Source organism: Topomyia yanbarensis, chromosome 3, assembly GCF_030247195.1.
Source record: "Topomyia yanbarensis strain Yona2022 chromosome 3, ASM3024719v1, whole genome shotgun sequence".
In the NCBI taxonomy this organism is placed as follows: domain Eukaryota; kingdom Metazoa; phylum Arthropoda; class Insecta; order Diptera; family Culicidae; genus Topomyia; species Topomyia yanbarensis.
Genome location: NC_080672.1, coordinates 162,447,809 through 162,461,444, shown reverse-complemented (window position 1 = coordinate 162,461,444; position 13,636 = coordinate 162,447,809). Strand labels below are relative to the sequence as shown.

At 35.5% G+C, this 13,636-nt stretch overlaps 1 protein-coding gene across 1 annotated transcript; it reads left to right on the top strand.

Annotated features, from left to right (window-relative positions):
• Nucleotides 1-2,176: 2,176 nt before the first annotated feature.
• Nucleotides 2,177-3,439, top strand: LOC131692016 (uncharacterized). Its single transcript, XM_058978842.1, has 2 exons — nt 2,177-2,469; nt 2,529-3,439. Exons 1-2 carry the CDS (start codon nt 2,294-2,296, stop codon nt 3,400-3,402), a joined length of 1,050 nt encoding a protein of 349 aa, XP_058834825.1. The 5' UTR covers nt 2,177-2,293; the 3' UTR covers nt 3,403-3,439.
• Nucleotides 3,440-13,636: the final 10,197 nt, after the last annotated feature.

Here is a 13,636-nt window from a genome sequence, read left to right as displayed (position 1 = left end):
AATACTAAACATCTGTATGGCAAAAAATACTACAAAAATCGATTACCGCTCAACTATGCTGTTGTTATTTACGACAATTTAAACATGCTCACTCCAACAATATTTATCATCTAAAAACTGACAATGGAATAGTGTGAATCACTATTAAAATTAAAGTAAAAATAAAAATATGAACATGGTAAACATCTTGAATGTAACTAGTGCCATTGTTATAACTACTTTTCGTTTGATTGTCCTCTGCACAATATATTAATAAGTCGTGAACACTAAATGTATAGTTGTTATAAGAATGTAAAGGTTGAAATAACTATATACACCGCTTATGTGAACTTTACCCTTGTCGAAAGCAGCTTCTGCGTATAGTGATTTTCAGCTGACAATGCTTTGTATTACTAACAACCATAAAACTTGTCAATGTTTGCGTTCCCATTAAGTATTACTGCAGGATGCGGCCATTGCAGTAAAAATGTATACATAACATACATGCGTGCTTTTCGGCGCATGTTTTTTTTAAAAATATGCGATAGCATCATAAGCCGTTGTGATTTCCAGTAAGGAAAGGTATTCAGGTCTGAAGTCTTACGAAACAGACGGTCATCTTTCGCAAGGGACTGTATTACTAAGTATTTGCTTTGCTTTATTGCGCTATGTGAGTACATACTACAATTTAATTCAATAACGATGTTTTAAAATCATAAAATTTTTGATTTTTCAGTTAAGCGTAAAGGCAGAAAAGGAGGCTGAAATGTGGATGCTGAGACGATTCATATTTTTATAAAAAATGTGTATCATCAATAAATTAAGGGATGCTTTCAAAAACCAAGATTGGCTCAAACTTTCTTTTATCCACCCTCGTCATTTCCCTTTTTAAAATAACTAGAGGAAAAATGTCAAAACCTCGAGGTTTTAGTTATTGCAAGCAGGCCCTGCTCAGGATGACTATGCTGATTGTTATATCAAGCATCCAACTTTTAATGGTCATTCATACAACAGAGTGTTCAATTTGACTATTATGCATAAAGCATGGTAAAACATCCCATTCTCCTGGTTTAGTTATAACAAACAGTTCCAGGTCAAGATAACGATGCACATTGTTACGGCGAGCATCCCACTTATAATGGTCCTGCTTACAATACAATGTTCAATAGTACTATTGTGGTCAAGAGCTCTTGTATAGTAAACTTGAACATGCATATAGTTAAAGTGACCTGATACTATAGTCGGTTAAAAAGCACTATACTCGAAAAGTCGAATTAACCTCCTCATATGGTAAATGTTACCATATAATTTTTCTTAGTGTAGAAATAACAATATTAAATCAAGTATTGAATATTATTAGCCCTGAGATAATAATAATTATTGTTGAGTTTAAACCAACAGCAATTTTCAGCAATTTGTCTAAGTATTGAAATTGCTTTTAAATCGCATTCGCAAATTGCATTTGTTCCTAGGGGCAATTAGCACAGGCGCGTTGAGTCAAGCGTCAAACCTTTTAAATCGCCTGACCATGTTCGTCCGCATTTTTTTGACAGGGATACATTATTAATTTCTATTTTAATGGAAAGAAATGCATTTAATTTCGCTGATTTTTAAAAATGCATCACAAGTGATCTGTCCCTAGAGCTTCACGATAAAACCATATGCAATTAAACATCACTTTCATATGCGTTCTCATGTTAAAAAGTAAAAGAATTGATTTCCCTTTGAATTTCACATGAAAATCCATTAAAAAGCATTTCATGTGGTGTTTCAAATTAAACTCAAACAAATTCCACGTGAATACGACATATTTATCTATTGAATGTTCATTTCCATGCTATTGAGTCGTAAGTATGTACTTTCCACATGACTTTCGCATGAAAAACATGTAGTGCATTAAAACAATTGATTTCACCGATTCTTCTGCAAATGAAATCTACAAGTAAAGCAATGTAATATTCACGTGTAATTCATTGGGAAATTTTATTCAATGGCATTTCTTATGATGTTGATGTGCTTTTCACACCATGTTCGCATGAATTTCATTTGAAAACCATATTTCCCGCACTCGAAAGGATATTCAAGTAGCAATCGTGTGTATTTCATGTTTGTGGATTGAAATAATTCAATGTTTCCACATAATGTTAACGTGTTTAGTTTTTTTAGTGTAGCGAAAGAGAAAACAAAGAGAAGCTGTCATTTGCACTTTGAATCCTTTGAAATGTTTGGCTAGATTGTTCTGTAATCATTTTGGTAAGATTTTCCTTTGCTAAAATGATCATGTTCAAATATTAACAAATAATAACCATTCGGCATGTACGCGCGTTTGTTTTCAATAAAAATAAGCAAATCTCTTTCGAGTGCGGTTGCAGTTCGTCATTTCAATGTGAAAAGTACTACCAAACTTGGGTTTCCATGCTCCTACACCGAAGAGGAAACGCGTAAAATTCTGAATACTTTGAATGGACAGGATGTTGAGCAGCTTTACAAGTTAGATGTTGGTAAATTCCGCTTGCTGTTTACTTATTGCTTTCCTTTGTATATTTCAGATATGATATATCGAAAAGCCGACTCAAAAGAATTGATGTTTGGCGCAGAAAATTTGGCACGTTTATTTCGCTGGATCAAGTACTGGAACTGGACGGCTTCGGTATAACCGTACTGCGAAAGTTCTACGACTCTATAGTCGAGAGTCCCAAGGATGTCAACTCAACTTCTAAACTTATAAAAAAGGATACGAAATGCACAATCCCATTTTTTCCCACCGGTCTGATATCAAAAGTGAGCAGTTGTGTTTCTTTATATATTGGACTGGATTTTGTAACCTGGGCCAAATTTCAAATTGATGAGAATCAACCGACGGTGTTAACCGGCTGGAATAGTTTCGCCATATCGGATCGAAAACTGCTCGTTACTGACTTAATTCGAATCGTTACTCAAATTAATCAGTTGATTCCGGAGGCGGATGTTTACGTAGTGGAAAATCCTGCTGTAGCACAAACTGTTGCGACAGGAAGTGCTCTTAAAACCAATATTAGTATCCAGAAATCACAACTCAATGCGATGGTAATGCTAATGTTGTCGAATCGACCTACAGAGGATCCTGATCTAGCTTACAAAAACGTTTACTTTCTGAAACAATTCATTTCCGCGCGCCTATTCGGAATTTATGTGGGTACTGAGCGAGTGTCATCCGAAACCGTAGTTCGATCTTTAATGGAGCATCAGGTTGGCTTGAATGAAAACAATTTGGAGAATATTCAGTCCAAGTTGAGTATTCCCTCCGGTTTAAAGGTTTTGTACGAGGAACATTACGATGCCGAAAGAGAATTTCTTGGCCAATCATTGTTGCTCGGGTTGTCGTTTCTGAGATTGTGCGTTTTCGAGTGCGAAAACAGTTTAAGCGTTTTACGAAAAAGATAAAAACGCCTAAATTTGTAAATAAACTATAGTTATGCAATTCTTTTTTATTCTATTGTTCTGAAGCATACCGACCAGTTACTTTTGGCTCTGCAGCCAACAGCTACAAAGTCGCATGGAAAACAGGGAAGTCATGGGTTTCTTTGTGGGGATCAAAGAACTCGGTTATATGTCCGCAATAGCGCTAGTTAGGTTCCAGCCAAGAAGCAAAACACCACCCTACATGCAGAAAAAAATTAGTACATTTAGGTTTTAATCAACAATTTTTCTGTTTGATATATGTAGTGATAAACAAGATACAGGTTTGATTCAATCAATACTGTTGCTTGAAATTACCAACAAATTCATTTGTTGGTTTTTCAATAGTTTCAACAAATATTTCATTTTAAACAACAAAATCGTGATAAGTTTAACCAAAGATACAAGTTCGAAGAAACAAAAAAAAATCTTTAGTATTAACCAAAGGAGAGAACAACTCAACTTTAGTTGCAATTAAACATGGATTCTGTTGTTTTTTTCGATCTAACAAATTTTGTTTTGTTTCAACAATGTTTCTATTCAAAATGCAAACAGAAGTATTTGTTGAACTAAACCAAACACATGCTTTTGAGAAACGCCCATTTCAGTTTGAAACAGTCATTCGTCCAGTTTGAAATTCAACTAAACGTTTTGTTGATTTAAAAAAGCTTGATTCTTCTGCGTGATATAGTTGATTGTAAAGAACCGTTGTGAAAGAAACTACACACTAAGAAGCCCAAAAACTTTCAAAATCGTTCAACACGGGTCCGACGATGGACCTCTGTTGAACGATTATTTGGATGTCGTTCAAGTCTGGTTCAACGAACGTCCTTCATTGGACGATTTTGAAACCAATCGTTCTTATATTGAGACGTGCACCGAAACGTACACGCTGAACTAACTGCTTACTAAACTGCCCATAACAGCATAAGAGTCCCATGTTTAAAAACAGCAAGCCGAGAAAAACGCTTTTCAAGATTGTCCCATCCATTGAACCAAATGGATGGGACAACCATGTTTTGCTATTTTTTTTGATATTTTCTGAACAAACCCGGTAATCTTATTTGTGCAGTGTGATTCAGTGGTGATACAGAATACAATCCAACGGATAACTCATTTTCGACAAAAATCCACATGGGACTTTTATGCGTTTACGGGCAGTAAAGACCGCTCTAAGGTTGCCAGTGAGTTTTTAGTGTACCTAGTACTTGTATTTGCTATTTGCGGTAGTAATAAGCCTCCCATTTTAGTTTAAACGCAAGGACAATTTTTAAAACAGATTTTTTTTTTGCTAAGTGTAGATCATTAAACCAATTAGGCAATCCATTAGACGTTTATTTGACAATTCAACGGTGGGTTCTGTCAACAAGTCTACTCCTGCGAACAGACAAATTCGTCCGACAAACATCTTTCGTTAGTCCGATTCGTTTGATGTTGGATCGAATCAACGATATTGTTGGGCGTCGCACCCCTCGGAGTAACGTCAGAAGAACTAAACAAGAAATAATCAGCTGATCAGAAACGTCTCATGGATTGCCTAATTTTATCAATTCTGTAATCCAAAAAGAATTTTAGTGAATGTGGTGAATTTGGCACCACTTGCATCTGGTATACTCAACCTGCACAAAACGTTGCATAACGCAGGGCTGTTTTTTGAAACAACTTGTGTCTCATTCATCCCTTCGTTATGCAAATTTGCGATATTATGACAGATCAACTAAGCGCGGTGTTTCATGAAGCGCGGCCGTTCTTTTCGATCGGGAAAGGCCGCATGAAATTTTGGGTAAACGCGCAAATATTCAGAATAATTCTGGCTGAGGTACCCCGTTAAACCCTAACGGCCAATTTCTTCACTTGGATGAAAACCGGCTTTCATTGAAAACCCGTTTTCGCCTAATTAATCACCAGCAACCTGGAAACTTCCCTGCCCTTTTGCTCAGTAAGGGGAAATGGGCGCGTTGTGTCAGGTTGGTCGAGGCACAATTCGATTGTGAGTCAGTGACGGCATGACGCACAAAAGAGCCTGAGCCGATTGCAATTACTGTCAGGGATCAATCGAAGACTTAGAAATGGAAACATGTACGTCATTAAAATCGGTTCAGTTTACATACACACCAAAAAAATCTGAATTTTATCGTTGACGTAATTGCAAACATGACACAATTCAACAAACCGTAATTTACGAAATAACGGAACATTACCGTGTTCCGTTTAATTTTACATGAAACATATACTTTACATGCGCAATGACATAAAATTACACTTCCTACCATTCAGAACAAACGCTGTATGAGGAGTAAAATTACATGATTTACGAAATTCAACGCCATGTAAAATTAAAATCAAACGTAAAACTAAGTCATTTTTGATGCTCGTATATGTCAGGGTCAGGAGACATAAATTTACACTATTTTTTCTAGGTGTGTAGTTACAATTCGCCAACAATTTTGGTCACTAAACTATAATATAATATATTTAAACGCAGTGTATTTATCACAAAATATGACTAACCATGTTCCTGTTTCATGTCCGTTGAACCATTCTGAGTGGCCAACATAAATTTATTTATTCGTAACACTCATCTCTTTGCTTTCTGTCTCGTTTTAGTTATTTTTTTTCTTCTCTGGAGAAGCGGACAAGATGTACTAAAGCTTAATGATATGCAAAAACTCATGCATATGATTATCAAGAGTGAACAAAAAGATGATAGCTCTCAGTATATCGCTGATCGAGAATCTACAACCATATGTACACAATACTGGCACCTCAAGCAACATTCGATTCCTCGATTCCACAATGCTGAGAAATAAGCTCTAAAAATATCTAATATTTACGGCTTGTTAATGTCGCACAATTCAACGCACCCACCGGAAGGCTAAGTAAGAAAGATCTGCTGATATCTCTTTTATCCTGGGAGATTCGGAAACAATTAATGAAACTAAGAAACACATACATATATGCACACATGAATATAAGCAAATACAAAGGAAAAGAAATATACAAGTGCACTAACGCCGGAGACTCCTAAACGCACTGAAACAAACAAAAAAAAGGTAGAGTACAAAGGATAAGAAAAAATAACCCATGAAATCGTGGACACAATGAGCTTACTAACAAAACGGAAAAAAGGACTAAGAAAGAAGAAAGAACGAAGGGAAAGTACCAACTGACCCATGACAGGCAGAGAACGTCGACATAACCGGGGATTAAGGTAATATCAAATGTGCTAATCCATTCGTACCTTACAGAGAAAGAAGGCGAAATCTAAAATCTAAAATAGCATCCATACTCTCAAAAGAACATGGAATGATGATAAAAAATAGGTGGTAAATATTAGCGTAAAGGTAAATTAAGGAAACGGAAAGGTAAGAATGCAACAAACAATGATAATAATAATGATACCAAATAATATCAAATGACATTCTTTATATTGAAAAAGGTGTTTAAATGGCGCCCATGCGCTAATTCGTCCTAGTTTAAAAGTTGGGTTGAGGGGGGCACGCATTTTTGGCTTAGGGCAGAAATGCCGATCAGACCGGATCTACACCAAAAATGTACTATAAGGAAAATTAATCATAAGCAACCTGGAAACTTGTTTTCAGCGTAAACCGGTTTTCATCCAGTGAAGAAATTGGCTGTAAGAGATGAACAATAGACAGGATCAATTTTTGATTTTTAGCTCCACCAAGCTCTACTGATTCCTTTTATGGCCCTTAGTAATTGTGCAAATTTTGGTACCGATCGGTTGTGTCTACGGACCCTCCAAAAATTTGAAAGTTTATATGGAAATTAGTATGGGAAATCGGTTAAAACTGAGAATTCTTAAAAAAAATCACCTCATCAATCAATTCATGAGAACATTATATATTATACTGCCCATATAAGCACAAGAGTCCCATATGGATTTTTGTCTAAAATGAGATATCTGTTGGATTGTATTCTGTATCACCATTGAATCATAATGCACAAATCAGTTTACCAGGTTTGTTCAGAAAATATCGAAAAAAATACCAAAACATGGTTGTCCCATCCATAAGGCTCAATGAAAAATGTAAATCTTGAACAGCGTTTTTCTCGGCTTGCTGTTTTCAATATGGGACTCCTATGCATATATGGGCAGTATATGTCTAACATAAAAATCAATGTATGTTTGTATGTATGTATGTCCGCTAACTACTTCTAAGCTACAACTCCGATCTTGATGAAATTTGAGGGAGGGGGCTACCTGAACCGAGGAAGGGGAGAGGGGGGAGGGGTGTACTGAGGAACTTTTTTTGCTATTTTTATTATTTGGCATACGCATTTCTTCGGAACATGAAGAAGAGGGAGGGTTTCTGAAGCAATATTTATCAATTGATATAAAAATAATAAATTTTATTGCATTTAGGTTTACCAGTACACAAAAGGAATGGCAAGAATTTATTTGGTAGAGAACTTTTACGCGAATGACAATATAATACTGATGAATTGTATGAATTCGTCGAAAATTAAATTAGGTTGAAATTTGAATTGGAAATTGCATTTGCGATCGCTTCATCTGAAGCAGAATCAACATTGCTGGATGATGGACGAGCAACTTTGCCAAAATAGCCATAAAATCTTGCGCTTGCGGAAAACGCTACTGACAATATCCATCAAAATTCGGATATAAGCAAAGCGCTGAAAGAATGCAACACTGTTATATCGGACGAATTCACGATGCCACATAAAAGGACAATCGAATACTCAATTTTTATTACCAAAGATTTGGTGGTGTGGTCGGCGATCTTCGTCAAATTCAACGCGTTGTGCCACACCTACTGATGAAATCAAATCTTGCTTAAGGGGGTAGGTATTTTAGATAAAAAAATATAGTCCCTAAAACATCCCTGCCCTTTTGCTCTGTAAGGGGAATGGGCGCGTTGTGTCAGGTTGGTCGAGGCACAATTCGATTGTGAGTCAGTGAATGCATGACGCACAAAAGAGCCTGAGCCGATTGCAATTACTGTCAGGGATCAATCGAAGACTTAGAAATGGAAACATGTACGTCATTAAAATCGGTTCAGTTTACATAGTTACAATTCGCCAACAATTTTGGTCACTAAACTATAATATAATATATTTAAACGCAGTGTATTTATCACAAAATATGACTAACCATGTTCCTGTTTCATGTCAGTTGAACCTGGGACGGGACGTGCAAAGTGAAAAAAAGTAACTGTCACCGCGAACCGGCAATGGCCTGTCATTGCGAACCGGACCTTTCTTGACGATTTTCATTTTCTTGGAATGGACAGTGTCTGGGTAGTATCGTAATATCCTGGCTATAAACAAGGTGTTTTTAGAAAACATATTTTACATGTTGCTTAGATGCATGTAGATGCACACAAACAAATATGCAAAATGTACCGAAGGCACGTGCAATTTTATTATTCTGCTCAAAAGTTATGGTTAATGTTGTTTTACACAGTTCAGACAAACGATAACAAAATTCATGTCATGTTTGAGCTCTATTATTTTCGGCACAAATCAGTACCTCATCGGCAGAAATCTATGCCGCATCGGCACAACACTATCATCGGTATTTGCTTGAAATTATTTTGCAAGTGGATTTTTCCCTGCAAAACAACATGAATATCGGGAGGGAAAAAGAAGACCGTCTTCGCATGTCCCGTCCCAGCGTTGAACCATTCTGAGTGGCCAACATAAATTTATTTATTTGTAACACTCACCTTTTTCCTTTCTGTATCGTTTTAGTTATTTTTTTCTTCTCTGGAGAATCGGACAAGATGTACTAAAGCTTAATGATGTGCAAAAACTCATGCATAGGATTATCAAGAGTGAACAAAAAGATGATAGCTCTCAGTATATCGCTGATCGAGAATCTACAACCATATGTACACATAATACTGGCACCTCAAGCAACATTCGATTCCTCGATTCCACAATGCTGAGAAATAAGCTCTAAAAATATCTAATATTTACTGCTTGTTAATGTCGCACAATTCAACGCACCCACCGGAAGGCTAAGTAAGAAAGATCTGCTGATATCTCTTTTATCCTGGAGATTCGGAAACATTTAATGAAACTAAGAAACACATACATATATGCACACATGAATATAAACAAAAACAAAGGAAAAGAAATATACAAGTGCACTAACGCCGGAGACTCCTGAATGCACTGAAACAAACAAAAAAGGGTAGAGTACAAAGGATAAGAAAAAATAACCCATGAAATCGTGAACACAATGAGCTTACTAACAAAAAAGGACTAAGAAAGAAGAAAGAACGAAGGGAAAGTACCAACTGACCCATGACAGGCAGAGAACGCCGACATAACCGGGGATTAAGGTAATATCAAATGTGCTAATCCATTCGTACCTTATAGAGAAATAGAGGTGCGTAGCGACTGTTGGAAAGAAGGTGAAATCTAAAATCTAAAATAGCATCCATACTCTCAAGAGAACAAGGAATGATGATAAAAAATAGGCGGTAAATATTAGCGTAAAGGTAAATTAACGAAACGGAAAGGTAAGAATGAAAGAACCAATGATAATAATAATGATACCAAATAATACCAAATGACATTCTTTATATTGAAAAAGGTGTTTAAATGGCGCCCATGCGCTAATTCGTCCTAGTTTAAAATTTGGGTTGAGGGGGGCACGCATTTTTGGCTTAGGGCAGAAATGCCGATCAGACCGGATCTACACCAAAAATGTACTATAAGGAATCTATAAGGAAACTATAAGGAAAAATATAGTCCCTAAAACATTTTTTAACGATACCGAGTCTATTCAGTCAATAATGCTACAGTTACAGAGAATCTTCAGAAGACACACGATGTACACCATAATCAAAATCTACTGAACCAAATTGTTTGAAATTTTGCACAGTTCTTCACATCATTACATCATTAATTATTATTTTTACAATAACAAGTTAGATGATTTTTTTTTAACGAAAATTGCATTTTAGCTTCTGAATGCTACGAAAATTTCAAATATCAAGAAAAAATAAAAGCTTCGATTAATACCTGGGGTTGTGTAGAAGAACTCGTCGCTGTTGTGCTATCTTATGACAAGCGCCATTTAGCACATTTCGAGAAAAACGATTTTTAAAGTTTGAGATTGAATATCTTGAAACTTATAAATGGTAAAAACAATTCAAAGAAGACAATTAATGCTTCAATCTATTCTGTATTAAACTCTCAAATATCATGAAGTTCGGTTGACTATGTTGCGAGTTTTCACTATAAATGTAAACAAAAGTCGCACTCACATGTGCCGTAGGTGTGTATTGATGGCAAAATTTGTATGGCGTATCATAATTGTGCATGGAAAATTTTCCATAGAAAAAAAGCATCAATTATTAACTTTTATTAATATCTTCGGCTTTATTCGGCCTAGAAACAATGGATGAGATGCATTTTGAAGGAAATTGAGCAAGCAATCTAGAAAAAATAGTAATTTTTAATTACAGTGTTGCCAAACATGAAATATTGCCAATTTAAAAGTAAAACTGCATATTTCTCGCAATACATGTATTTTTATTTTAAAAATGATTATGCCATTGTGTTCCTCAGATATTTTTACATATAAAAACATCTAAAACTTCTACATTACTTAAGCGAATCCCAAGATACAGTGATTTAAAGCAAAAAACTGACAATTTCTCATCACTTTTTTCGCTATAACTCAGTAACCAAGCAAAATTTCAAAATTCTGAAAACGCCATTTTGTAGAGAATTTTTAGATTAGTAATGTTGCATATCTAACTCAGTTTACCCCAAAATGGCGTTTGTCATAAGATAGCACAACAGCGACGAACTGTGCAAACCTTGAAAACGATTGGTCCGGTATATTTTGACTTATGATGTAAACCGCAAAACATAAGACACGAACATTATCTATCCGCGAGAAATACAATAAGTTTTTTTTGCAATAATAAAAATATTTGTTATTTTTGATATATTTGAACTATTTCGTTTAGTTAATTCGGATGGGTGTAGCAAAGCGCACCGGGTTACAGCTAGTATATTTCTAAAGGTGGAACATGGTAAGTTTGTGAAAATTCGCTGAGAAAAGTTATTAACTAAAGAAGCAGCATGACTTCAAAACAAGTGGCTTTTATTATTAATCATAGCAACCCTGTTTGAATAGCTGCATCTGCCACACGCGAGCGGTGGATGGCAAGTCTAGTTTACACTTGTATAACGATGGACCTGTTCAAATAGGGTTGCTATGATTAATAATAAAATCCACTTGTTTTGAAGTCATGCTGCTTCTTTAGTTAACCCACTAGTTCTCTATAAAAATCTAAATAAAACTACTAAAACATGATTGTATGTTGTCATCCGCACTATCATTTCTTCCCAACGCTCACACCTTTCATACACACACATTATTTGAATATTTGTAGCTTTCTGTCAAAGGCAATTGAAGCTCAAATTTGAAAACTCGAGGAAAACGTGGAAAAATATATTTTGTGTTTAGTGGTAATCTTTATTAAACAAATTTTAACTATTTTTGGAAATTTCAAAAACTAAAAAAAAATATTTTTGAGTAGCCTGTTACTAGCATTTCACTGTAGATGTGAATTGGTTTAGTGGAATAATTCGGAAGTTTTGGTTTTTTGGTAAAATACTTTGCCCGCCTTGAGGCGGTCTTGGGCACCTGAGCGAAAAAAAAAATTCTTTAGTGATTACTTATCGTACCGAAACAAGTATTATGTGCAATTTTAGCTGAAAAGAAGTATGTTTTAAAAACTTTGGGTGAACGTTGCTGTTAGAATATGGATATTCTTATCATTTATTAATATTTAGGGGAGTCTGGGGCTAGCTGGCGGAATATTTTTTCTCCTTTTGTATTACACATATGGTGCTGTCTCTAGTTCTGCACTCCGAGTACTGTTTAATCCATTCTCCAATATGTTTATGTTGCATGAAATTCTGTTTCGTACACGTTGTAAGTAATATTGAGTTTTCGAGCGTATTAAAGTGAAGAGCCTACTTTAGTCGTATCAGGAAGGGTGCCTCACCATTGATGCAATGCGTATGAATTGGCACCAATAACTTTGCTTTCTTCTAATGAACCATTATGATATCAAAAATCGCCATTTGAACCAATACAATGAACAAAGATGGCTAACGCCGCTCTAACCAACGGTTTTTCATGGTTAAGGCTAACATAGGCTCATTACCCTAGGTATAGTTTTTAAATTTCAGCATTTTTGTTATTGAGGCAAAGCTATTCCACGAATGACTAGATTTTTCGATAGCGCGCGAAAACAACTTTCCTTGGCCGTATATGTAACCACAAACAAAATTTGTTTTTTGTTTGTTTTTTTTTTGTTTGTTTACTTCGGAATTTCACCTGAAGAATTTCGAAAGTTTAGCTTTTGAATACAAAGTGTGCGCCGAAATTAAAATGCAGGAGCATTGGGGCTGAAAAATAATAACAAGTCTCGATTGATTTGCAGTTTTATTCAAAAAGCATCTCACGCGATCCATACTTTATCATCAAAAAAGGCCAGGTAGCATCATAGTGCGTATAGTCGTAAATTGGCGAGATTCCCGCGTCATATATTAAAAATTCAGTAATGCAGCTAACAGTCTGCTCTTCTATGCAACGCATTCACTTTTACACGATCTTCTTAAATTAAAAACATAAAACATGATAAGTGTAACCATCGCCAGCAGACCCTGGGCTCCCCTACTATAAATTAGAAGTCAATAATTAAACAACCAAAGCACTAGAGAAATACTCCTTACAGCTTAGGCATTTTGCGTCCTGATGGAGTCCAAAATATAAGCAACCATCTGTATTCGCTTATGTTGAAGTAACCAGGAAAAAAAGTTTTATTTTTATTCGCCCAGGTGCCCAACACCGCCTCTAGGCGGCATACTTATTTTAAGGCTTTAATGAAAAATCCATTACTTTCAAGAATTTTCAACATTATTTTCGTTTTTCTCATCACGAAGCCCACCTCCAAAAAATTTTTCAATCCAAAAAAAAAATTGGGCAGTAGAGGGTTAATAACTTTTCTCAGCGAATTTTCGCAAACTTACAATGTTCCTCGAATGTGTTCAGTAGAAGAATTCCTTTAGAAATATATAATGTTCTCATGAATCGATTGATGAGGTGATTTTTTAAGAATTTATTTTCAATTTTAACCGATTTTCCATACTAATTTCCATATAAACTTTGAAATTTTTGGAGGGTCCGTAGCCGCAACCG